Source organism: Dendropsophus ebraccatus, chromosome 5, assembly GCF_027789765.1.
Source record: "Dendropsophus ebraccatus isolate aDenEbr1 chromosome 5, aDenEbr1.pat, whole genome shotgun sequence".
In the NCBI taxonomy this organism is placed as follows: Eukaryota; Metazoa; Chordata; class Amphibia; order Anura; family Hylidae; genus Dendropsophus; species Dendropsophus ebraccatus.
Genome location: NC_091458.1, coordinates 120,488,727 through 120,515,549, shown reverse-complemented (window position 1 = coordinate 120,515,549; position 26,823 = coordinate 120,488,727). Strand labels below are relative to the sequence as shown.

At 44.4% G+C, this 26,823-nt stretch overlaps 1 protein-coding gene across 2 annotated transcripts; it reads left to right on the top strand.

Annotated features, from left to right (window-relative positions):
* Positions 1-2,579: 2,579 nt before the first annotated feature.
* On the top strand, positions 2,580-25,237 carry DHX33 (DEAH-box helicase 33). Of its 2 annotated transcripts, none has more exons than XM_069971133.1 (12): positions 2,580-2,665; positions 4,928-5,088; positions 8,247-8,474; positions 9,172-9,342; positions 9,728-9,913; positions 10,233-10,344; positions 11,841-12,000; positions 12,468-12,556; positions 14,615-14,742; positions 16,875-17,078; positions 17,901-17,987; positions 19,656-25,237. In XM_069971133.1, exons 3-12 carry the CDS (start codon positions 8,295-8,297, stop codon positions 19,962-19,964), a joined length of 1,626 nt encoding a protein of 541 aa, XP_069827234.1. In that variant the 5' UTR covers positions 2,580-2,665; positions 4,928-5,088; positions 8,247-8,294; the 3' UTR covers positions 19,965-25,237. The 2 variants fall into 2 exon arrangements, with proteins under 2 accessions (XP_069827234.1, XP_069827233.1); XM_069971132.1 differs by having other exon boundaries at positions 2,583-2,902.
* Positions 25,238-26,823: the final 1,586 nt, after the last annotated feature.

The following is a 26,823-nucleotide window of genomic DNA, read 5'->3' as shown; positions in this document are numbered from 1 at the left end:
CAGTGAGATTGGCACTCATAATATGCTATGCCTTCACTGTACAAACCATCAATGTATTGTTTAGGCAAAGAGATGTGTGTCCGATAACAATGATTTTACTGGCCATACTAAAGATCCAGTCGGCTGAGGGCTTTCATAGGAATGCTCATCAATAGAGAACTCCAGGCAAATGTACAAAACCAGGGTACATAATAAGTGATACTTACCTGTCCCGGTGCCCCACAGTGACTGACACACACTGATCTCCTGTATCTACCTGATCCCTGTTACGTCATGACCCCCTCGGGATCTACTCGCTGAGCCAACCTGCAGAGGTGTCCCATCTTAGTTAAAGGGTAAGCAGACATTTCCTGGGAGATACAGGAGACTTGTTAAGGCATCAGGATGGGTAAGTTTCCCTTGATTAGTATGGTTCTACCCTCTGCCCTTCTTGTTTTTATTACTTTTGTATGAAGATAATTTGCCTGTAGAAAGGGACCTTAAAGGGGTTATCCAGCACTACAAAAAAACATGGACACTTTCATCCAGCGAAAACATGATTATTGGGGGAGATTTATCAAACATGGTGTAAAGTGAAACTGGCCCAGTTGCCCCTAGCAACCAATCAGATTCCACCTTTCATTCCTCACAGACTCTTTGGAAAATGAAAGGTGGAATCTGATTGGTTGCTAGGGGCAACTGAGCCAGTTTCACTTTACACCATGTTTGAAACATCTCCCTTTGTCTCCAGTTCTGGTGTGCTTTGCAAGTAAGTTCCATTCACTTCAATGGAACGGAGTTATAAAACCTGCACCCAAACTGGAGACAAGAGTGGTGCTGTCTCTGGAAGAAAGTGGCCATTTAAAGGAGTTGTCCAGCAAAAATCTTTTTCTTTCAAATCAGCTAGTGCCATAAAGTTATATAGATTTGTAATTTACTTCTATTTAAAAACCTCACATCTTCCCATATGTATCAGCTGCTGTAAGTCCTGCAGGAAATGTTGTTTTATATTCATTGAGACACAGTGCTCTCTGCTGACATCTCTGGCTGAGACAGGAACTGTCCAGAGCAGGAAACCATAGCTTTTCTATGGGGATATGCTGCTGCTCTGGACAGTTCCTGTCTCGGCCAGAGATGTCAGCAGAGAGCACTGTCTGAATGAAAATACAACAACTTTTCCTGCAGGACATACGGTAGCTAATAAATACAGGAAGACTTGAGATCTTTAAATAGAAGTAAATTGCAAATCTATGTAACTTTATGACACTAGCTGATTTGAAAGAAAAATATTTTTTCTGGACAACTCCTTTAAATTTTTGAGGGTAAAGGCCCTATTACACTAATCGATTGCTTCCAATGGAGCCGTGTCACGGAGGGGTGGAGGTTTTCTCCCACTGGGGGCGGGCCGGTTCACCCCACCTGCAGTGCTTCACCCCCGTCCCGGTAACCAGGAATAGGGTAGTGCCGTACTGGGGAACTGGGCCGTGTTCAAAAAAAAAGGACTGTGGCACCAGCTTCCCATGACGCCATCCGATTCATGTGTGATTTTTAAAGAGAGTACCTGATGGTACATCCTCTTTAAGCATTTCTTAATGGTGCATCCCAAACGTGTAGTCCTCAATTATTAGCATACATGACATCTTCTATGAGAGGTCTTAGACCTATATACGACCTAATGGATAACTACTCCCTCTTTTAACGTTCTGACCCATATAGAGGGTGGAAAGAAGAAACCGGAAAGTCATTTTCCACACAGGAATGGAAGGTAGCCATACAACATGCCTCCTCTACCCTACTGAGTGAATCATACTGCGGCAATAAAACATGGCTTCAATGGTATTCCACCCCCTATAAACTCCATACTATAATATTTCCTACCTGCTCTACATTATGTGGGAGACAATGTGGAAAGCAAGGTCACGTACTACATGATCTGTGGGGATGCTGCCCCCTAGTGACCAATTATTAGATACAAATCTCCACTTTGCTGTCAGAGATGCTGCGGTCACCAATCTAAGGTAATCCAGCTGGCAGTGTGAAATCCGCTGCAGATCCGATACCTGTGAACCCAATTTTTACACCTGTCTTCACCGGGAGGTACTGGGAGGGAGAGGGGGGCTTGGTTTGAGTTGCTGTAAAAATAAAGAGGAAGCCATACTCACCTGCCCCCATCCCCTACAGTTGCCATTACGACTGGTTACGCTGCTTCCTGTGGCATGTTGTCCCTGCAGGAACCTCAGCCAGATACACCACAATATTGACCCCCTCAGTTACTGAATGGTGGGTGACAGGAAACTGTCTGAGCTGCAGGGGATTGGGGCAGGTGAGTATGGTAACTTTCAGGGTTCTGAATATACATTAGGGGGTGTGAATATACTTGGCAGGTCTCATATAGGAGATGTAACTGGGGAGACGTGTACGCAGGCCGTCTTGGTACAGAATACGCACTGGTGATCCATATTTCCGCGGGTTTCTTGCATAAATGCAGCAGTTAGTCAGTCAGTCAGTCAGTCACATTATGTCACAGCTCGGCCGCCTTTCCCTGCACTCCAGCTTCCCTCGTCTGTGCGCCCCCTATGGGCCTCCTCCGCCATTGCCGGAAGCACGTGCGGCGGTGGGGGAGGCTCGCTATGCTCTCCCCGGGCTGCCTCCTGCTCCTCCCGGGGCCGCTGCTGGTGTCGCACCGGTAAGGCGGCGGCTGTACCCGGGTATCGTACTATGTCTCAGGACTCCTATCACCCGCCGGCCAAGAAATTCAAGCCCGGCTCCCGTCATTCCAATCACAACCGGAAAGGAGCCATGCAGCCCGGGCCCAGGAAGCAGCCGGTGCCCATAGAGCAGCAGCGACGCAGCCTGCCCATCTACCAGGCCCGGGCGCAGCTCATCGGGCAGCTCCGGCAGCTGGAGAGCGCCATCATCATCGGTGAGCGGCCCAGGCCTTGTGTACAGCCGGGGGAGGCGGCCTGTGTGCCCCGTGCCGTACCGCAGCCTCCCGTGTGCCCCCTGCCGTACCGCAGCCTCCCGTGTGCCCCGTGCCGTACCGCAGCCCCCCGTGTGCCCCGTGCCGTACCGCAGCCTTCCGTGTACCCTGTACCGCAGCCCCCCGTGTGCCCCGTGCCGTACCGCAGCCTTCCGTGTACCCTGTACCGCAGCCTCCCGTGTGCCCCGTGCCGTACCGCAGCCTCTGCCATGTATGTGTGATGGCTGTGTGTGTCCTGTGTGTGTGATGGCTGTGTGTGTCCTGTGTGTGTGTGTGATGGCTGTGTGTGTCCTGTGTGTGTGTGTGATGGCTGTGTGTGTCCTGTGTGTGTGTGTGATGGCTGTGTGTGTCCTGTGTGTGTGTGTGATGGCTGTGTGTGTCCTGTGTGTGTGTGTGATGGCTGTGTGTGTCCTGTGTGTGTGTGTGATGGCTGTGTGTGTCCTGTGTGATGGCTGTGTGTGTCCTGTGTGTGTGTGTGATGGCTGTGTGTGTCCTGTGTGTGTGATGGCTGTGTGTGTCCTGTGTGTGTGTGTTTGTGTGATGGCTGTGTGTGTCCTGTGTGTGTGTGTGATGGATGTGTGTGTGTGTGTGTGTGATGGCTGTGTGTGTGTGTGATGGCTGTGTGTGTGTGTGATGGCTGTGTGTGTGTGTGATGGCTGTGTGTGTGTGTGATGGCTGTGTGTGTGTGTGATGGCTGTGTGTGTGTGTGATGGCTGTGTGTGTGTGTGTGTGATGGCTGTGTGTGTGTGTGTGTGATGGCTGTGTGTGTGTGTGTGTGATGGCTGTGTGTGTGTGTGTGTGATGGCTGTGTGTGTGTGTGTGTGATGGCTGTGTGTGTGATGGCTGTGTGTGTGTGTGTGTGATGGCTGTGTGTGTGATGGCTGTGTGTGTGTGTGTGATGGCTGTGTGTGTGTGTGATGGCTGTGTGTGTCCTGTGTGTGTGTGTGTGTGTGTGTGTGTGTGTGTGTGTGTCCTGTGTGTGTGTGTGATGGCTGTGTGTGTGTGTGATGGCTGTGTGTGTGATGGCTGTGTGTGTGTGTGTGTGATGGCTGTGTGTGTGTGTGTGTGATGGCTGTGTGTGTGTGTGATGGCTGTGTGTGTCCTGTGTGTGTGTGTGATGGCTGTGTGTGTCCTGTGTGTGTGTGTGATGGCTGTGTGTGTCCTGTGTGTGTGTGTGATGGCTGTGTGTGTCCTGTGTGTGTGTGTGATGGCTGTGTGTGTCCTGTGTGTGTGTGTGATGGCTGTGTGTGTCCTGTGTGTGTGTGTGATGGCTGTGTGTGTCCTGTGTGTGTGTGTGATGGCTGTGTGTGTCCTGTGTGTGTGTGTGATGGCTGTGTGTGTCCTGTGTGTGTGTGTGATGGCTGTGTGTGTCCTGTGTGTGTGTGTGATGGCTGTGTGTGTCCTGTGTGTGTGTGTGATGGCTGTGTGTGTCCTGTGTGTGTGTGTGATGGCTGTGTGTGTCCTGTGTGTGTGTGTGATGGCTGTGTGTGTGTGTGATGGCTGTGTGTGTGTGTGATGGCTGTGTGTGTGTGTGATGGCTGTGTGTGTGTGTGATGGCTGTGTGTGTGTGTGATGGCTGTGTGTGTGTGATGGCTGTGTGTGTGTGATGGCTGTGTGTGTGTGATGGCTGTGTGTGTGTGATGGCTGTGTTTGTGTGTGATGGCTGTGTGTGCGTGTCCCGCGTGGGTGATGGCTGTGCGCGTGTCCCGCGTGGGTGATGGCTGTGCGCGTGGGTGATGGCTGTGCGCGTGTCCCGCGTGGGTGATGGCTGTGCGCGTGTCCCGCGTGGGTGATGGCTGTGCGTGTCCCGGCCCCGCGTGGGTGATGGCTGTGCGTGTCCTGTCCTGTGCGTGTCCGGCCCCTTTACTTCCTGTATCTCTGCTGTATGTTACTTGACTACAACCAGCCCCTCAGTATACTGTGTCGCCCATATTTCTATGATCTTTATTGTCTTTATTTTTGTTACAGGTGAGACTGGTTCTGGGAAGACCACTCAGATCCCTCAGTACCTGTATGAAGCCAGTATAGGGCGGCAGGGTATCATCGGTGTGACCCAGCCCCGCAGAGTGGCCGCTATATCCCTGGCGACACGAGTGTCCGAAGAGAGGAAGACTGAGCTCAGTAAACTGGTAGGCAGCCATGCTTGTGTCGCTGTGACATCTCAGAAGTTGTTTCAGTAAAGTAACAAGAAATGGAAGGAACATGAAATGGAATGTCAGAGCACAGGCCGTGTACTGTAGTGCAGGCCATGTATTATAGTGGCAGGACTTAGTGTACAACTGAGATATATAGATTTGTAACTGACGTCTATTTAAAAATATCTAGTCTTCCCATACTTATCAGCTGCTGTATGTCCTGCAGCAAACGGTGTTTTCTTTTCAGCCTGACACAGTGCTCTCTGCTGCCACCTCTGGCTGAGACAGGAAATGTCCAGAGCAGCAGCAAATCCCCATAGAAAATGTTTCCTGCTCTGGACAGTTCCTTTCTCAGCCAGAGGTGGCAGCAGAGAGCACTGTGTCAGACTGGAAAGAACACAACACTTCCTGTAGAACATACAGCAGCTTATAAGTACTGGAAAACTTGAGTTTTAGAAATTTGAAAGAAAGTTTTTCGCTGGATAACCCCTTTAAGAGTCGTGCTGTTTCTGGAAGAAAGTGGCCATGTTTTACTAATCTTTGATAACCCTATTCTCTCTCCCCAGGGAGAAGGCGCTTAGAAGGCGTTTTTTTTAAAGTGATCATTATTATATTATTATAGTCTGGCCAAAACTTTGACCAAAGCAGGCAGAGGGAGCAGTGTACCACACATCCTAACCATGTATACTTTAAGTGACACTGTCACCCCCTTTGTGCATTCTGACTTCTCTACGCAGGTATAAAAGGTAAATTTAGCAGTTTTCATGCCTTATTTTATATCATACATCATGGTGCTTGTTCAAGTAAAAAGTCATCTTTTATTAACTGCAGATTGTGCTAAGTGGGCGGGGCTTCACAACAGCGCCAGTTGGCCCCACCCCTCCGTGACGTCATCGACACATAGGTCCCGTCCCCTCGCTGACCATTGGAACAGGCTGGCCTAAAGGTCTAGGCCCCACCCTTTCTAGGTCAGCCCATACTGATGATGTCACGCCCACTTAGCACAATCTGCAGATGATAAAAGATCACTTTTTACTGAGACAAGCACCATGATGTATGATATAAAATAAAGTATGAGAACTGCTAAATTTACCAATCACACCTGTGTAGAGAAGTCAGAATGCCAAAAGGGGGGGACAGTGTCACTTTACCTTTTTTTTTTTTTGTCACATTGTTGCTCCTCCTCCTCTTCAGCGCTGAAAAGTAAACATGGCTTCATTTAGCAGACTTTGGTTCCCATCATGCATTGTTGACATCTACTCTTTTTCTCCTCCACCTGGTTGCTAAAGTCTCTACAATACTGTGCAGTTCATAACATGCTCTCACAGGTTATATATAATATATATAGTATGTGCACACTATGAAATCCCGGCGTATCACCCGCCGCAGATGGTACCTGCTCTTAGCCACGTGCCATCTCCGCTGCTCCCATATGCTTCATTCTATGGTTTGCCAGATTACGACGTCCGCCCGAAGAATGAGCAGCATGCGGGTGATACACCGTGATTCCGTAGTCTGCACATCCCCTTAGGGTCCTTTCACACACATACCGTGTTCACAGCAGATTTCATGTTTCAAGTTTCTCAGTGAAATCTGTTGCGATACAGATTGCTATTAACGTCTATGGCACTCCATTCTCGCAGTGGTTTTTCATTCTGTGGGAATATAGTGTTATAGCCTTGTAGGGCCATGCTCACACAATGACTTTTAATGGCCGCTATTTAACTAACTTGGCGACTGTTGTTACAACATGGCCTAGAAGTTTACTATTTAGCTGCTGTGACGTTACAAATAAAGACACCATGCTTACCTGTCCACACTCCCCCCAGCACCCTCCTGCCTGCTTCTCCAGGTTCCCCACCCACCCAATCACTGGCTGCAGCAGGACAGCGCCGTGATTGGCTGAGCAGGCCATCACTGAGCAGGGAACCCAGAGAAGGCACCAGGAGCGCAGACAGGTATTATTTTTAACGTCACGGCAGTGAAATAGATAACGTCGTGCTCATCTCCGCCTGTGCCATTGACTCCATTCTATGGTCGGGCGGATTCCGATGTTCGTCCAAAAAATGAACCTGTTGTTTGCATGGCAGCAAAATCTGCCCGACCATAGAATTGAAGTCTATAGCACGGCGGAGATGTGAGGGGGGGGGGGGGTCATCCGTGCGGATTTTTCAATGTGAACCTACCCTTACAAGGCTATGCCACTATATTCTCGCTGCAGAATGAAAATATCAGCATGATTGGGCTGATTGGTTCCCTTTAAAGGTGAAGTCCAGCGGGAGAAAAAAATCGGTCCGAGCACGGGGTGGGGGGAACATAGTAAAGAATGTATTTTTACCGTTCCCTGTGCCCACTTGGCGCCATGTCCCACTCCAGGATCCTCACCAGCATTCTCTATATCTTACTCCTTTAAAGGGGTTATCTAGTGCTACAAAAACATGGCCACCTTCCCCCTACTGTTGTCTCCAGTTTGGGTGGGGTTTTAAAACTCTGTTCCATTGAAGTAAATGGAGTTTAATTGTAAACTGCACCGCAACTGGAGACAACAGTAGGGGAAAAGTGGCCATGTTTTTGTAGCGCTGAATAACCCCTTTAATGTTGCGACCCGGCTGATGGATGCCAAGCTCAGCCAGTCAGTGACTGAGGCGGGACACTGCTGCAGTCACTGATTGGCTGAGAGGGCTATATCCCACCTTTTCCCGCCAGTTTGGGTTGTACACAGAATCTGTAAGAAAATGACATTTGGTTGGTCAGGGAGTCAGGTGATGTGGTGCTGTGCAGGCATGGGGTCCGGTAAGTATACTGTCTTTATTATGGTTTTTCCCCACCCCATGTCGGCACTCTATTTTCCCAGACTCCTCCTTTAAAGTAACTGTACAAATGGAGGCTTATTTTGGCTGGATTATTGTCAGATTATTATTATTTATTATTATTATTTATTATTATTTTTATTATTTTTATTATTTATTATTATTTATTATTATTTTCTGCCTTATTATCCTGCTGTGTGTGTGTGTGTGTGTATATATATATATATATATATATATTTACACAAACACGAGTCAGATGTATCCTACTGTCACTTCACAGCCGCCTAGGGTGCAGTGGTGTTGATGCTGTCAGTTTAGATTCTTGTGTGCTTGTATTGGTAGGTGGGCTACACGGTACGCTTTGAAGATGTTACATCAGAAGAAACTAAAATGAAGTTCCTCACTGATGGTATGCTGCTTCGTGAAGCAATTGGGGACCCGCTTCTGCGCAGGTACAGCGTTGTGATCCTAGATGAGGCTCATGAGAGGACGGTACACACTGATGTACTTTTTGGAGTTGTTAAAACAGCACAAAAAAAGAGAAAGGAACTTGGAAAGCTGCCATTAAAGGTAAGGACACACACACTCTGACCTAAATGACACTTCGGATACTGGGGGCTACTTGGATAAAAACATTGCAAAACATCCAATGAAAGTTATTGATAGAAAACTAAAGCTATCTGCTGACCACAGACCTAAGACCGCTGTTATCTCCTCCAACTCTTCTTCCATATAAATGTATGCATGGATATTAATGGAATGGAAACAGAGGATCAGACATGCCCTGAAGGCAGAGCATTTGGGTTCAGACTAACCTGATTGTGCTCGATGTTCACGCATCTCTAATTCACATCTGTGTCCTGTGCTTTCTTATGTGTATCTTCTAACAAGGAGAAAAGTGACATCTAATATTATACGCTGTAGTGTGAGTTGTGGGACAGAAGTTCTATGTCACTGATATATTACTTGCTGCACCAGGTTCAGTGATGAAGAAGCCACCCCCTGATATTATGGTAAATCTAGGCTTTAGGAGAGCCATATCAGAGGGGAAAAAACAAGTAAAGATGGCTGACAACCCATGCAAATATATACGCAAAAGAACCTCTGCCTTATTCACTGGCCGATGTTGCACTTCATAAGCAAACAAAAAACAAGAATACACAATAATCTCTATATTTATTCTAAGAACAAAAAAAATTTTTTCTGGAGTTCTTCTTTAAAAGTGGAAAACAATTCTCCAAAGCTCATGAATTTCCCCTCTTGGCAGGTCATTATCATGTCGGCTACAATGGATGTGGACCTCTTCTCTCAATATTTTAATGGTGCTCCAGTTCTGTACTTGGAAGGCAGACAACATCCAATCCAGGTTTTCTACACCAAGCAACCTCAAAGTGACTATCTCCAAGCTGCACTGGTTACAGTTTTCCAAATCCATCAGGTAATGTGAAGAAGCATGTTCTCCATGCAGAATACCTGTCTGGGAAATTATCCGCTTCTTATGATGCCTAAGGGTATGTGCACACTACAGAAAAGAGGCAGAAACTTCAAGCGGATTCCACTGCAAGCCCCCTCTTGAATTTCTGCTCATCCGATAGGCTCCATTATGTTTGCAGGCAGATTCCGCCATTCGCCCAAAGAATTGACATGTCAGTACTTTGGATGGACAGCGGAATTTGACTGCAAAAAAAAATGAAGCCTATGGGACAGGTGGAACTTCAAGCAAGGGTGCGCAGCAGAAGCCACTTGAAGTTCGCCGTTGATTTTCCATAGTGTGCACATACCCTAAACAAGGAATTAGTAGTAATTTTAATTTTTTCCTGTAGGAGGCGCCAGTGTCTCATGACATATTAGTATTCCTGACTGGTCAGGAAGAAATTGAAGCAATGACGAAAACCTGCAGAGACATAGCAAAGCATCTCCCAGACGGCTGTCCTCAGATGACTGTAATGCCGCTTTATGCCTCTCTACCACATTCCCAGCAGCTCCGTGTATTCCAAAATGCCCCAAAGGTAAGTGTGTCGCGGAAAATTCTTTCTTACATCAATGTTTCCGGAGTAGGTATTGGGCAATAAATCGTATGTTTAGCACATCCATGTACAAAGATGGCTCACATTGGGCCCTGTTCACATCACAATAACATGGCAAGAACCTGAAGACAGTGATCTGTCTCTTGGGAACATTTCCAGACATTGATGCTAAGCAGAGGCCAATGATTTCATCTTATTCCTATAATATAGTAGTTTGTTACAGATCCGTTACAAGGTGTGATCACATATAGTACTTGTTCCTAAGAACAGCAAAAGTATTCAGTAGTTGTTTCTTTCTCAGGATCATCGAAAAGTTATTCTGTCGACCAATATTGCTGAGACCTCCATTACCATCTCAGGAATCAAATATGTAGTAGATACCGGCATGGTGAAAGCAAAGAAGTATAATCCCGGTAGGTGTGCTTGTAAAAGGAAAATGCTGATTTGTGTGTTTGGGTTTTTTTGGGACAAGTATCTGCAGGGTTTTTTTTACTATGTGTATTTGATGGCAGTGAGTATTGTGCATTTACATGATCTGACATTACATACTGAAGTCTATAGCATATGTGCTCGATGTGGGTCGTGCCACAGATGCAGAAAAGTGTATGATCATGGCTGTGGGCTTACTTTTTATGTCATTTCTTTGAATAGGCAGTGTATAGTTTAAAGCGACTCTGTACCCACAATCTGTCCCCCCCCCCCCCCCCCCCCCCAAACCACTTGTACCTTCGGATAGCTGCTTTTAATCCAAGATCTGTCCTGGGGTCCGTTCGGCAGGGGATGCAGTTATTGTCCTAAAAACAACTTTTAATCCTACAGCGCTGTGTCAAACAGCCGGGGCTTAAATTTGTATATGCATTAGGCTGGCACACCCTCTCCGTCCTTCCTCCCCACCCTCCTCATTATTAGGAATGATCCAGGAACATTTACTGCTGTTTGAGCTTTGCACAGGTGTATTAACGATCCAGCCCATGTGCCGGGCTGCCACAGGTGGGGAATAGGAAGCAATCTGCCTGGAACATTCCTAGTGAGGAGGAGGGTGGGGAGGAAGGACAGAGAGGTTGTGCCAGCCTAATGCATATACAAATGTAAGCCCTGGCCGTTAGACACAGCGCTGCCGGATTAAAAGTTGTTTTTATGACAATAACTGCATCCCCTGCCGAACGGACCCCAGGACAGATCTTGGATTAAAAGCAGCTATCTGAAAGTACAAGTGGTTTGGGGGGGGGGGGCTTACGGAGTCCCTTTAAAGGCCTTAGTTTAGAATTTTTTAACCCATTTTAAACTTTTCTCGATTTTTAGGGATTATAACATTATATGGGTAGAATATTACTTATCTAACATTACATTTGTATTTTTGGGCCATTTGCTGTATTATGTATGTTGTGATAAACTGCTCTTCTCATTGGTGGGTTACTTGATTCTAGTGTATAATTATCTTTCCTTGCTATAATGTGAATCACCTTCTGATGAGCATAGTTAGCAGTCTATAAACATAGAGCAGCAGCTTTATCCTGTGATCACCAAGCCGCCCCCCCCAGCCGCCATTACACCCCCCCCCACCCCCACCCTCCACGCAGCATTCATTTAACATGTATGCCCTGGAAGGGGGGATTTAAAAAAAATAATAAAAAATTTACATGTGCTTACCTGATTAACTGAGCAGGCCTGCTATGTTGTGTCCCTGATGGGGACCAGCGTGAAATGCTACCAGCGGGAGTCAGGGAGGTAATAAAAAGTCATTCATCCCCTTCCTGTGCATACGGCAAAAGAGAGTCCTACCTGGACATTTTTGTTTTATCTAAAGACAATCCATGCCAAACCTGCTCCTGTCGGTCCTGAATAAGGATGATGGAGGTTCTTTATCTGGTTATTTTCTGACCTCAGTGCACTGTAATCATTCCCACAGAAAGTGGTCTTGAGGTTCTAGCAGTGCAGCGGGTATCCAAGGCCCAGGCCTGGCAAAGAACTGGAAGAGCAGGTAGAGAAGATAGCGGCATATGCTACAGGCTGTATACAGAGGAGGAGTTTGAGAAGTTGGAAAAAATGACTGTACCAGAGATACAGAGGTAAGTGTCCAAACAGTACATTTGTATAGCACTGTGGCAGCACTTGAACAGAGTAGGGGACCTGGAATTGCAGGGTTTACATGCCCCATACACCTTAGAATTTATACGATCAAACCCACCACTATCACAGCTTTAAATAGCCATGCAGTTCCCAACACAAACATTGTGGCAGCAGAGGGGTCTGTCTCACCCCTTACTGCTGCCAGTCGACGGAAAAATATACGGAAATAAAAAAAAAGATACATTTATTTTAATATATTACTTTATTGAAGCATTGTATTAGAAATATATTTTTAGTCTCTAGAGTAGCTCAGCCAGGCTGGCAGGTAAACATGTTATGTTGTCATTGAACTATATTCATTTAACCTGTAATGTTACCATTTAACACTCTGTGTAAATGACTATTTTTAAAACAAAAGGATGGGAAAAAAGTTTTAATTGTATGGGTTTTTCTTTTTTTTATGCAGATGCAATTTGGCCAGTGTGGTGCTGCAGCTTCTTGTCTTGAGAGTTCCTAATATCCTTACCTTTGATTTTGTATCAAAACCCTCACCAGGTACGTGCTTATACTCAGAGGTTTTATGTAAGTGCTTATTATAGAACAGCCAATCTCAAGTCCGGCTTCACTCAAACGCTCTGCACATGGATATAGCTTGGCACACACACAGTGAACAGCAGATGGCGCCTTTCCTTGTGTACTGGCGGCATCGGGTACTGCAGCGCAGCTCTCATTGAAATGAATGTGTGCTGCGTTGAAGTAACTTGGCGCCACCACTACACAATGAAAGGAGTCAAGGCATTCGACTGTTTAATGGACACTGTCTGTCTTTTAAAAATTAGACACATATCAAAAGTTTTTATTGACTGGGACCCAGAAAAAAAATGGTACGGCTTTAGGACAAGTATCTGTAAAAATAAGTTTTACAATACATGTTATGTATTTTCCCCCAAACCCCTATGATTAGCTCAATGGGAATCTGCCAATCCAGGGCTCCAGATGGCGACCAAAATGGTCGCCAATGCGACTAACATCTTGCAAATCTGGCCCCGGCGGCGGCTGTCTCTTTAAGGACTTCCGCACGCTGCACAGAAGCACGTGGCGCCTCTGCGGCCGTCCGTCCAATGAATGACGGACGTGCTGGATGACGTGTGCGGGGACACGCTTCTCCAGTGACGTCATCCAGCACGTCCGTCATTTATTGGACGGACGGCCGCAGAGGCGCCACACTCCTCCAGCGCCTCTCACCAGCACAGTCTCCTGAATCCTGCCTGCCCAGCCGACCAGATAACCTGAACGTATGTGTTGCCGTCACCAACTTGTGGGTTTACATAACTACAGCTCCCATTAAGCCCTAGCAGTCTTCAAGAGCCTTGCGGGAGCTGTAATGGAGGACCGATGACCCTGCTTTCCGGTAGCTCAGTGAAGCATAACCCATGTAGATTGTATCCACATGCCACTCATGACCCTGGAAAAGCTGGGTGAAGTCAGCAAGGAGCCTGTGTAGGTTATCTGTCGTTCAGGGCTCTAGGAAAGCTGGATGACAGCCCTTGTGGGAGCTGTAATGGAGGACGTAGGGCCCTATTAAACGGGACAATCATCGTGCAAATTATCGTTATATTCGAATTTAAGCGATCATCATTTTGTGTAAATGCAGCAACAATCAGACGACCAATAAGAAATCATTCATCGTTCTTTTGGTGCTGACGGCAAAATCATTGTTAAACTTCACTGTAAGAGTCATATGCGATGAAGCGATTTTTAACGATGGCAAATGAGACGGTGAACGATTTCAGGTTAACGATAAATGATCTCGTTTGCCATTGTTTAAAAAAAATCACTTTGTCTAATATGTCCCTTACTGGTGTTCATCCAGCTTTCCAAGCGTTCAGAGCAGCTTATCCCAATGCGATGTGTCTACCTGCATGTAGAGCTGCCATTCAGGACTCCCGGAAAGCTGTGGGGACATGTAGAGCAGTGAACCCACTATCATCAGTGTCTGTATATATAGACTGCACAGTAGCACTTCCCTCAGTGTCTGTATATATAGACTGCACAGTACCACTTTCCTCAGTGTCTGTATATATAGACTGCACAGTACCACTTCCCTCAGTGTCTGTATATATAGACTGCACAGTACCACTTCCTTCAGTGTCTGTATATATAGACTGCACAGTACCACTTCCCTCAGTGTCTGTATGTATATACACTGCACAGTACCACTTCCCTCAGTTTGTGTGTATGTATACACTGCAAGTTGCAAGTTTCCATGTTGAACGTTTTCAAACTAAGAAAAGAAAGGATCTAAAGGAGGAGGAGGCTGCCGTGGCCTCTGCACACAGTAAGTCCCATTTAACATAACATTAATTTTACATGTTTTAAAATGTTGGCGACCAAATATTCTATTTTGGCGCCTAAATTTTTCAGGTTAGGAGCCAATGGCTCCTAGGTAAATTTTTTAGTCTGGAGCCCTGCAATCCATAGAGGGGCATGGGAGCCCTACTGTTTTGCTCACATGCCATTACAGAGGAGACTAGGTTAGACTCTTGGTACAAATTGAAGGGCTTGTTATGTACTAGAAGTCAAATAATATTCATGATGCAACCTTTTCTTCAGATTCCATCCGGTCCGCCATTGATCAGTTGGATCTGCTTGGCGCAGTGGAAAGAAAAGAGGATCAAATAATTCTTACGCCATTGGGAAAGAAAATGGCTGCGTTTCCTTTGGAGCCTAAGTTTTCAAAGGTAACTGTTTGCTTCCTAAAGAGAGAATTTTACTACATTTACGTAGTGAGTTATTGAAATGTGTCATGACTAGTCTCTACAAAATTCCTAAGACTTTTTGCATCTACCATGTTGCCTTTAATAAGAAGTAAGTTTAAAACTCTGTCCGGGTTAATTAGCTTAGTATATCTTTATATTACTAAGTTTCTTCTAATTCAAGCTCCAAATCCCCTACATAGATAAATATTTAAAGAGAACCAATCACACTAAAAACAATGTTACAGCTTTAAATACATCCCTATATGCCCCCCAGCACTGTCCTGAAAAACTACTTTGTGATACCCATCTAGTCATGTGGAAGGTCCAGGGCTCCTAAGTAGTCACAGCTGGTGTGAAATCTTGCCAGCAGCGTCACACAGGAGCTGTCCCTGAGCAGCGACGCTGCCTGGGAGGAGTGATTGGCAGCAAGATTTTCCACCAGCTGTGACTACTCAGGAGCTCTGGAGCATCTGCCCCTTTGTTGTAGCATCGGTAGGAGTCTCAACACCCAGACTCCCGCTGATACAAACCACTGCTATGTCGCTATGACATGTCAGAAGTTTCTTTAAATGATAGGTACCCTTTTAAGCACAGGATTTTTTACTTAAAGGAGAAGTCCAGCAAAAATTTTTATTAAAGTATTGTATTGACCCCCAAAAGTAATATAAATCACCAATATACACTTATTACAGGAAATGCTTATAAAGTGCTTTTTCCCTTCACTTACTACTGCATCAAGGCTTCACTTCCTGTATAACATGGTGATGTCACGACCCGACTCCCAGAGCTGTGCGGGCTGTGGCTGCTGGAGAGGATGATGGCAGAGGGATGCTCAGTGTCCCTCCAGTGCCCTGTGTCCCTCAGTGTCCCCCTGCCATCATCCTCTCCAGCAGCCACAGCCCGCACAGCTCTGGGAGTCGGGTCGTGACATCACCATCTTATCCAGGAAGTGACATCACCATGTTATCCAGGAAGTGAAGCCTTGATGCAGTAGTAAGTGCAGGGAAAAAAACACTATATGTGCATTTCCCATAATAAGTGTATATTGGTGATTTGTATAACTTTTGGGGGGCAATACAATACTTTTATAAAAATTTTCGCCGGACTTCTCCTTTAAAAGCATAAGGCAGAGATTCTCTTTAAGAGTGCCCTCACACACACCAGATCCGCAGCAGATTTGATGCTGTGTTCAGTTGTTTAGATCAAATCTGCTGCAGATCCGCAACAGAAAATCTGCTGCCATATGGTGTTTGTGTGTGTGTGAGAGAAGCTACCCTAAAGGGAAACTAACGGCAGGTTAGAAGACTTTAACCTGCTGTTATACTCTCATAGGACCAGGGGCATTGTTAATGGGGTTTTATTAATACATAGGGGTTTTATTAATACATAAATAAGGGGTTTCAGTGCAGATCGGGAAGTGTCTGTTTATTTGGCCTAGTGGCCGACTAAGGGTATATTCACACGAACGGGCTCGCAGCGAGATTCTCGCTGCGAGCCCGGCAGGTCCTGGCAGTTCCCATACACTACATACTTGCTGCGGTCTAAACGACCGCAGCGAGTATGTAATTCTGCCGCCCTTAACCCCTTCTGCTCCCTCCCGGCTCCCCCGCTGTAAGCATACTTTACCTGTCCTCGCTGCACGGGTCCGGCGTCCTGCTCTCCCGTCCGGCCAATCAGTATGTTGCCCAGCCGCAGCCACTGATTGGCTGGACGGGACCGCAGCAAGTATGTAGTGTATGGGAACTGCCAGGACCTGCCGGGCTCGCAGCGAGAATCCGTTCGTGTGAATATACCCTAAAAGCTGCAAGATTTCATATCACACACTGATCACCTGGCCAAGGGCAGGGCAGTTGTAGTTTCCCATCCGGATGCCATGATGTAAAACTGGGATAATTTCTAAAAGTTTGAATCTGGGGCTAAGAGCAGCGTAGACAAGTGGGGAAAGTGTCAAACAGTCGCCGTGGGATCGGTGAGTGCACCTATATGCTTTTTGTGCATTTTTATTTTTATATAGGATCACTGGAGTTCCTTTTTATTTGTTTGTTGTATACTAATAAGAGCAAAATAGACATTTTACAAGGCATTAAAACATTACACTTTTTTTCCCCTTGCAGACTATCCTTATTTCCCCGAAATTTCACTGTACAGAGGAGATCCTGACTATTGTGGCCCTGTTGTCTGTAGACAGCGTTCTCACTAATCCGCCCGCCAAGCGCGATGAGGTGCAAGCAGCACGCAAGAAGTTCATTTCTAGCGAGGGCGATCATATAACCTTACTCAACATTTACCGAGCATTTAAAAACCTGGGTAAAAATAAGGCACGTTCCTTTTCTCTACCAGTTTTACATTTGTCAAAAGATTTTTAACATGACTGCATTGATTCTGGCTCCACAAAGACTATGGTATTTCTCTGTTATATAAGGTCATAAGAAATTACACTCTAAATACACCTACTAGCCAGTGTTTAATGATCTATACCCTTGTTCACAAAATACTTTTATGGATATGACATTTCCGGGACATTGTAGGGGTATGGCATATTCACAGGGAATGTCACACACACTGAATAGGTGTGCATGCTCCCTCATAAGGGCTCACCTATTGGGAGAAAGGGCTCACCTATTGGGAGAAAGGGCTCACCTATTGGGAGAAAGGGCTCACCTATTGGGAGAAAGGGCTCACCTATTGGGAGAAAGGGCTCACCTATTGGGAGAAAGGGCTTGCATGAGCATTGTTGTTGGATTCCTGCAGACAGTAATATTTTATTAATACTCTGCTTCTGGGACTCGGGCTGCATTCAACTTCTTTAGCCATCAGTATTCAAATGCCGAATGATCGGACTCGAGCATGTGCTTATCTCTTATTTGCCAAGAATATAATGGCAATTTTACTTTTGTATAGGAGAGTGTGGCAGACTAATGCTTTGCTTTACAACCAAAAACTGCCAATATATACCATCACAGCATATGCCAAAATGAGGTACATGGGATCTAAGGGCAAATTGAATGTTTAAGCTACGAACCTTCCTCATTGTGAAACAAAAGTGTGAATAGACCCTAAGTCTGGTTATTGCCCTGGAGTGATAGGTATGCATATAAAGATAAATAAGATATACATATAATTGCCTTGTTCTATTGCAGGAGTGGTGCAGAGAGAATTTTATTAATGGAAGAAATATGACGCTGGTTTTAGAGGTTCGCGCTCAGCTCCGAGACATTTGTATAAAGGTAGGCTACGTTTCTTACAGCACCTCTGTTGTGAGACAAATGCTGTATACAAGTGCAACCTATAAATCCTAAACATATTTCTAGAAGTTTGGGGGCACTACAATGTATTTTTCAAGCTGAATTCTGGGGGCATTTGGGAGGAAAATTGATAGGAGAGCAGCTCTCATCCAGTCTGGATTTTACCGTGTTTCCCCGAAAATAAGACGCCCTCTTAAAATAAGACACCCCACCTACTCTACCCTCTAACGTAAAGTAAGGCATTCCCCCAAAACCACCCACAACTCGCCTACACCTGAACCGATGCACGCCCAACTTGCCGGACCCGCCACTGACTCAGGGAAACACGTTAGTTGTGCTGCCTGGCTGAGAATAGCTAGAAATATGCAGTATAGCTCCCACTGGCAGTTCTGGGACCTGTATAGTGGGGGCTATTGTCACCTACAAGGTTAACCCTTTATAAGTTTAAAAATCCTATTCTCTAAAGGAAAACTGTCTTTCTGAAAATGCAGTCCAGTCTACAGGCAGCATGTTCTAGAGCAAGGGTAACTGAGCAGAGTTATATATACACCGCTCACACAACTACTTAGCCCAGAATAAGCAGTTCTTTTACAAGTTATCCTTCAATTTTTTTCCACAAAACTATATGTACATCTGCTCAGCTACTCCATAGCTTTTGACATTCAATGTGAAGGGTACCCTTCAAATGGATTGCCCCTCTCTCTCCCACCACTGGTGTTCCTTATGGTGCGTTTACACAGAGATTTATCTGACAGTTTTTGGAAGCCAAAGCCAGGAACAGACTGTAAACAGAGAACAGGTCAAAAAAGGAAAGACTGAGATTTATCCTCTTTTTAAATCCATTCCTGGCTTTGGCTTCCAAAATCGAGACTAGATTTTCATTTCCAGGGAAATACATAGTGCTTGAAAAGAGCGCCCCTTTAACAGTGACTTCCTTTTAAGAAAAACTTTAACCCTGGGAACCGTCCCTTTAAGAGCGATTTGGGTCCCCTCTCTTTAAGAGCGGCTCTGCTACTTTTAGGGGACAAACCCACTTGCCGGATCTGCAGCGAGTCCCCTCGCTACGTATTTGCAGCGAAACTCGCTGCGGATCCCGGCCCTATTCTTTCAATGTTAGACAAAATCGCAGCAGGGATGTACATCCCTGCTGCGAGTTTGTCCCCAGCCCGCCCCGTTAACCCCCCTGGCCGCCGGAGCATATACTTTACCTGATCCCGGCTCCGGCTTGCTTCGGCGGTTCCCGGAGTCTTCAGCAAGCCGGAGTCGGGATCAGGTAAAGTATATGCTCGCTCCAGTGCCCGCCCGCAGCCACAGCCATCTGATCACTTCCCCCGCAGCCCCGGCGGTCTGATCTGTGACTACAGCCTGTGTTTATTCTATGCAGTTACACAGATACAAAACTTCTTGCATTTTTTTTTTTTAATGTATTTATTTTTATTTTTTTTGTAATTTGCCAAATAAAAACGCATTTTTAGAAATATTTTTCTGTTGCAGCTTATCTAGATTTTTTTGGGTTGTTTGTAAGATGGGTTGAAAACACTTAAATTTTTACATACTAGTGTGATCATCTGCCTGAAAGGGTTACATTGCTGATCTGCCCAGTTGCACAGTTCTGAACTAATATCAGTTTGTTTTTTCTCTCTATAACAGATGTCATTGCCAATCGAGTCATCAAGAACAGATACGCGTAATATCCGCCAGTGCTTAGCGCACGGCTTGTTCATGAACGCAGCGGAGCTGCAACCAGATGGAACATACACCACTGTGGAGACCCACCAACCTGTATCTATACACCCCTCCTCTGTTCTCTTCCACTGCAAGCCAGCCTGTGTTATTTACAATGAACTACTACATACTTCTAAGTGCTATATGAGAGACTTGTGTGTTGTGGATGCTGACTGGCTGTTTGAGGCAGCTCCCGAATATTTCAGGAGGAAATTAAAATCCGCAAAGAACTGAGAAGAAACTAAAGTGTTTGTGTGCTAAACAGGATTTTGCTACAGTGGTCTACTTCTACTTAAAGGGGTTGTCCAGTTATAGATTGGAATCCCCTGTTCAGGCTTCCCATCTCTTGGCTGTAGTGAAGAACGGCTACAAAGAGCATCTCTCTCTGTGGACCTGTCCCGTCTTCAGTTACGCAGACAGCTCATTTATTTAAATTTACATAATATCCCCTATGGTGATGCTATAGAGATGATAACCACTTGCAGACAGGCTTTCTCCCAGATAACAGCTTAGTGGTGGGGCTCCATTAAGGGGACACTGTGATCAGCTTATTGTTAAGGGTCCTATTACACACAGCGATTTTTATCGACTAAAGATAAACGATCGCAAACGAGATTGTTTATCATTAACCTGAAATCGTTCACCATATTACACAGAACGATAGTCGTTAGTTTCGATCGTTACTTCAATCGTTACTATGATGGTTTACTCCTTCTGACCCAGCAAAACCATGAACAATGTGCAATTACACTGAGCGATTAGTGAACAAATGCGGAACTTGAGCAAACGAATGTGGAATTACAGCGAACGATTAGCAATAGTTTTAGGTTCAGATCTAAATCAACGACATTCGAGCGATATTTTTTTTATTTCATTTTTTTCAGTTGTTGCCTGCAATCACACAGAACGATTATCGTTTAAATTCGAATGATATAACGATTTTTCGAACGATAATCGGCCCGTGTAATAGGGCCCTAAGGTACACATACCCAATCTGCTGCAGATTTGATAGTGCTGATCTGATGCTGCAGATTTCAGGTATTTATTTATATTGGTTATATCTACACTATCAAATCCGCAGCAAATAAGGTATATCAGAACGTACCCCTTAAGGGACCCTTCTGCACCTATTAGATATATCACAATATGGGGTCAAGTGTGCTACAAATTTTTTTTATTGTAATATAAAAGGCTAATTATGTTAGTGTATTAGTGTTATGTTTATGCTTGCTGGGCAAACCTTCCAACTATTATGTCCATTAGCGTTACTCATTTTTCTCTTATAGCCCATTTAGAGTCTGCTGATGGATGACTAGCAATAAATTCACTAACCACTTATGAGATTATACGCAATTTGAAACCCTGCTGCATTTAAAGGGGTTATCCAGCGCTACAAAAACATGGCCACTTTTCCCCCTACTGTTGTCTCCAGTTCAGGTGCAGTTTGCAATTAGGCTCCATTTACTTCAATGGAACTGAGTTTCAAAACCCCACCTAAACTGGAGACCACAGTAGGGAAAGTGGCCATGTTTTTGTAGCACTGGATAACCCCTTTAAGTCTACGAGATGCATTTCCCTTCCACAAATGCAGCCAGAAGTGTGAGGGTCTTAAGACACTGAACAAGCAAGGGCAGCTCCAGGTCTAAGCTGGGGAGCCAGCAGGATTGTGAATGTAGGTCTGGCTGTAAATTCTGTGTTTGACTAGGATGTAGCTAGAAGTCAATGAATCACATAGATAATTTATTATACTGTATACAAAATATATGGTAGCATATCCATCAGTGAGGTGTGACTGAAGTAGCCCCTCTGTTCACTAGAATCAAGTAGCAGCAGCACTGGAAAAGCTCTGCTACTTTATCTCCTGGGCAGCTACATTTGTCATTGATATGTAGCCTGCATTTATCATGCTTTATGATCACAAATTTTAAAGGAATAATCCAGTCCAGTGACTGCTTTTTGCTACTTCCGAGACGAGTTGCCATATCCTTTTAAAGGGAATGTGTGATCAGAAAATGACTTATTATTTAAATCAATTTTTATGTTATACATATATTTTAAGAATTTTCATTGCCATTTTTTAAATTTTCTATTTTACAATCTATATCATAGAATAATCTTGCAGTTTTCATTCTCACAACCTGGTCTAAAACTAAGCTGAGATTTCCTGTTGTGTCTGTGGTGATAAGAGGAGGCTGCTGTAAAGTGATCTGTACAGAGTTACAGAGACATGTGACACCAGTAGATAGAGGAGACAATAGCATCTCCCTGTGCAAAGACCTCTTCAAAGGTCAAATAGCACGCTCAGTGATGATTCCCATTAATCTTAAAGCGGCAGAATCTGTCTGTTGTTGTCTATGTCCATGAGTCTTGCTGTAAAGCATGTCATTAAATGCCGTTCAGTATCTGGATCCAATCAGTAAAAGAAAATCAAGGTGGCACATACGCTTTAATGTTGTATAGTGACTGTAGTGACTCTTCGATTTAATATTTTCTTGGTGCCATGTCCTTTTAAAGAAGTTTTTCAGCATAGTGGCAAGCTGGGATTACGGAAGCAGTTGAGCAGGCTGTTTCCTTAACTCGCATAGAAGTGAAGGAAGTACAGAAATAGCATAGCACCATGAGCACTGTTTGCAATTCACTTTTATGAGAGATCCAAATGAAGCACAGACAAGCCCACTTAGCTGTTTAGGGCAGGGAGGCCCACATATCCCAGCTGTTAACAGGAAAACTTGTGGACATGCTATCAACGTCTGCGATGAAAATATCCCTTTAAATTGTCTTAGATCATTGATTACATTTTTGCCATTAGTAAACATCTTCCATACAGAGCCAGAATCTACCCATGGTACTAAACCTGAAGGCAGGAGAAACCTCATATTTTTTATATAGAGTTGCTGTATTATTGTTCAAGATGATTTCTTAGAAACATTTCTTATATTTACAAAAAAAACTTGTCCAGGAAAACGGATAGTTTGTTAAACTGCATGGCCTGATAGGGATAATGCATGACTTTTATCTTTGGTGTTCTCTTATGTAGAAGCCGGAGCCATACATCAGGCAAAATTAGGTGGCTGATGATTGCCTGAAACTCTGTTTTGGATAGAATTCCCCTTTATCCACGTTTTTCAATAGGCCTATTTCAAGTTATTTATCCAGGATACCGCTATGTAAATTATAGTATATTAGCAGGTATAACTGTTACTGAATGCCAGTAGCCTATACAAATGGCAGACTATTGTAAGATTGGTGCTGCATGGTATGCTGCAGTAGAAAATAATATATATTGATAAGAGTATGAATAGGCAATACTTCATAGCATGTGTTTTGACATCATAGATATTGTTATACATACAGAGATTATATAATATAAGTCCTTTTCGCTACAATATCTACTGGGCTCAAATGCCCATCTTGTAAGATCTCAAGCTTACACAGCAGAAGCAGGTAGACTGACATTGTTTAAAGCGACTCTGTGCCCACAATACCCCCAACCCCCCCCCCCCCCCCAAAAAAACGCTTGTAGCTTCGGATAGCTGCTTTTAATCCAACATCTGTCCTGGGGTCCATTCGGCAGGTGATGCACTTATTCACCTAACGTACAACTTTTAAACTTGCAGACCCATGTCAAAATGGTGTGGCCTAAAGTGTATGCCCTAGGCCTGCAACGCTTCTCTGCCCCTCTTCACCATTAGGAATGCCCCTGGGCAGAATTTCTCCTAATCATCACTTGTCTAAACACTGCAAATTTGCTGGGTCCTTAAGGCACGTGTTCAGTGTTCAGTCAAGAATGATTAGGGGAAATCCTACCCAGGGGCATTCCTAATAGTGAAGAGGGTGGGGAGGAGGCTCAGATTAACACAGGCCCACAAGTTTAAATTTCCTTTTTTTAAGGACAATAACTGCATCACCTGCTGAACGGACCCCAGGACAGATCTTGGAATAAAAGCAGCTATCTGATGGCACAAGCAGTTTGGGGGGGGGGCAGATTGTGGGTACAATGTCACTTTGAATTTTAACATTTATTCTGGGTCCAATGCAATAGACTATTTATAAGATGTGTTTGTAAAGTGAGAATGTGTGCCTTTTAATTACTAAGCCCATCATTTTAGCTAAGGTTGCTCAGGGATGTGTACCACAAACCTGTCTGGGGTCTTCTGAACATAGGAGTCTCATTTATGTCAGCAGAGGGGTGAGTGATTGTGCCAGGTTACTTTTTAAAGAGAACCAATACCAAGATGATTCTCAACATCAGCTGCTACACCCTCACTGGCATGACTCTTATGATATGATTGACATTGTAAGCTAGAAACCTCCTTTAATTTTGTGTGGTATTTTACTGGTTGGTATTAAAAAAGTTTTCTGTAAAGTAAGTTTTTTTTTTTGTTTGTTTTTTTTCCTCCAAATGCTTCCAAGAGCAGCCCTGACCACTGCCATTGTGACAGCGCCTCGTCTCCGCTGCTGTCCACTTTTATACCTTGTTCCTGTGATATTTTGTTCCTAAAATAAACGACCGCTCCACCAATTGGCATTTCCTGCATGCACGAAAAGCCATGGGAACCAGGAAGAAGTAGGCGCCGTTAAGATACCTCCCATCAGAGTAGGTGAGTATGCCTTCTCTATTTTTACGTACCCAGAGGCATTTGGGAGGGGAAATAAAAACCTTTTAAGCTTGATAAAGATGGGTACTGATGACTTCAGGGTATGTATGACTGCATTTTTTATAGATTGATGCTGCAAAAGAAAAAAAAAGTGTTTTTTTTGTAATCAGGGTTAACTGCAATATAGTTTTGTGTACAATTATTAAATGTATAAAATTTGTATACAAATACAGTTGCAAGTATATAAAGCCTTCTGTAGAACCTACATTGACTACTTATAAAATGTGAAGTGATTGTTCTCTAATACACAACTTACCTAATCCACTCCCGGCCGTATCCACACCATGTTACCGGGATTGGTTGACATTGCATGGCTATCGGTGAATGCACAGGGGGCATGATTTCAGACGCATTCCTTTACTGCTGTGTAGAAACAGGGCCTAATTGTGACTTGGAGAAAAATTGGACCGATTTTATTAGTAATCGAGAGAGATAAGCGAATCTCGCTCATGCTTGGATTCGTCTGAACCCAGATGCTCTGCATTTGATTACCGGTGGCTGAAGAAGTTGGATGCAGCACTAAGGCTGCCTGGAAACCACGGCCATAGGCTGTATCCATGTTTCCTAGGGCTTCATTCCCTCATCTCTAGTAATCAATGCAGAAATGTAGGTAGTTCTGAACGATTAGTTTCCTTTTTCTTGCATTTGTTTAGGTTGCCACTTGTTATTTAAGGACACCCTGCAACTGTATTGGATGCTATGTACCAAACATATCAGTTCTGTACAGTATGGACTACAACAGACTAATAGCACAATAATTATATGGTTTGATTGTAATACTGTATGTTACAAAAACAACATATTTGTATAGGTATGATATTTTGTGCTTAACCTAAATAAATAAATTAAAGGACATTTTCTCAGTGGTTACATTGTTTTAACACCATGCAAGAAAGGCGCAGCTTAAACTCCTCCCTCAGATGATAAGGATGGGTAAGTTTGTGGACAGGGGGGATGGAAACCTTGGAGGACAGCTTATACATGGTGGAGAAAGAGAGAGAAGATACAAGGCAGCCTGCAGGCAAGAATTATTAAAGCTGTGTACAAGTACAGCGCATGTTACACCCCTCCCTGGGTCTCCTGTTAGTGCCCTGCCCCCCTCTCTGCCCATGACCTGCCTCCTCGGCACCCTGTCATGTCTGCATTTTCAGTCTGTGTTCAGCAAGCAAACCGAATGTAACTCAGTGGTCTTTGTTTCCTGCAAAAAAAAAAAAAAAAGGGGGGGGGGGGTAGAGGGAGCAGGAGACAGAGTAGACTGCAGTGAAGCCACTTTTCTTCACTTCTTCGTTGTCAAACAACCACCAATGCGGCAGAGCTGTGCAGACACTGTAATACATTATATATCGTCTATATAACTTTTTTTTTTTTAGAAAATAATTTTGTTTATCTTGTTTATTCTTTTTCACTTTCAGTCTGCAGGTCAATACAATTAGTCATACCCAATTTATTATCTGATTCAAAACACAGCAGGCACATGTGGGATTAGTCAGGCTATAGATGTCAAATAATAAATATTAAGAAATGCTTGTATATTAGAAATATTCAGTGAGTGTCTGCCGTCCACGCTAAAGCCCGGTATGTCTAGTAATTTTTAATACACGTGAAGAGATGAAACAATAAAGTGATCATTGTCTAAATCCTTATTCATCCGTGGGATCCAAAATTGTAAAGCCTAAATGTAGCAGTGCTGGTGGCTACCTGTCTTTCCAAGTGTGTTTAGAAATATTCAACATACTGCCTCAGTACAACCTTGTTTTCTTTGTGACGCAACCCTCTTAAAGTGTACCTGTCATGAGAGCCGATCAAGGTTAAATCCTTGCTGACAATGAAAATTTGGGTTTCCATAGTGGTGAACACGCATGAGGCAATGATGTGTGTGATCCTCATTCTGATCCAATGAGGGGTGCCCACATTAGGGTCTCATACGTGTTTGTTCCATAGAGATATGAATTTCCACCAACAACGTGAAAATTACCACTGATCCGGCAGCGGCCCTCATGACAGGTGCACTTTAAGGGGCCATTTATAATTTAATATTAGATTTGGCTGTCCAGGTGTGATGGGAATTGTAGTTTTGCAATAGCTGGAGAGCCTGAGTTTGACATCCCTGGACTACATCATCAGATCATGGACATGACACAACCAATGGATGATACAACGACATACACAGTAGTCACATGATAGAACTGTTACCAGTCCTCTGCTGCTACATACACAGTAGTCACATGATACAATTGTCACCAGTCCCCTGCTGCTACATACACAGTAGTCACATGATACAATTGACACCAGTCCTCTGCTGCTACGTACACAGTAGTCACATGATACAACTGTCACCAGTCCCCTGCTGCTAAATACACAGTAATCACATGATACAACTGTTACCAGTCCTCTGCTGCTACATACACAGTAGTCACATGATACAACTGTTACCA

Excerpts from the sequence above, each read along its gene's own strand:
- DHX33 (XM_069971132.1), top strand. The coding sequence starts at position 2,698 with ATGTCTCAGGACTCCTATCACCCGCCGGCCAAGAAATTCAAGCCCGGC. Across the intron at positions 8,475-9,171 it reads TTGGAAAGCTGCCATTAAAG|GTCATTATCATGTCGGCTAC; the intron begins GTAAGGACACAC and ends CCCTCTTGGCAG. Across the intron at positions 9,914-10,232 it reads TATTCCAAAATGCCCCAAAG|GATCATCGAAAAGTTATTCT; the intron begins GTAAGTGTGTCG and ends TTTCTTTCTCAG.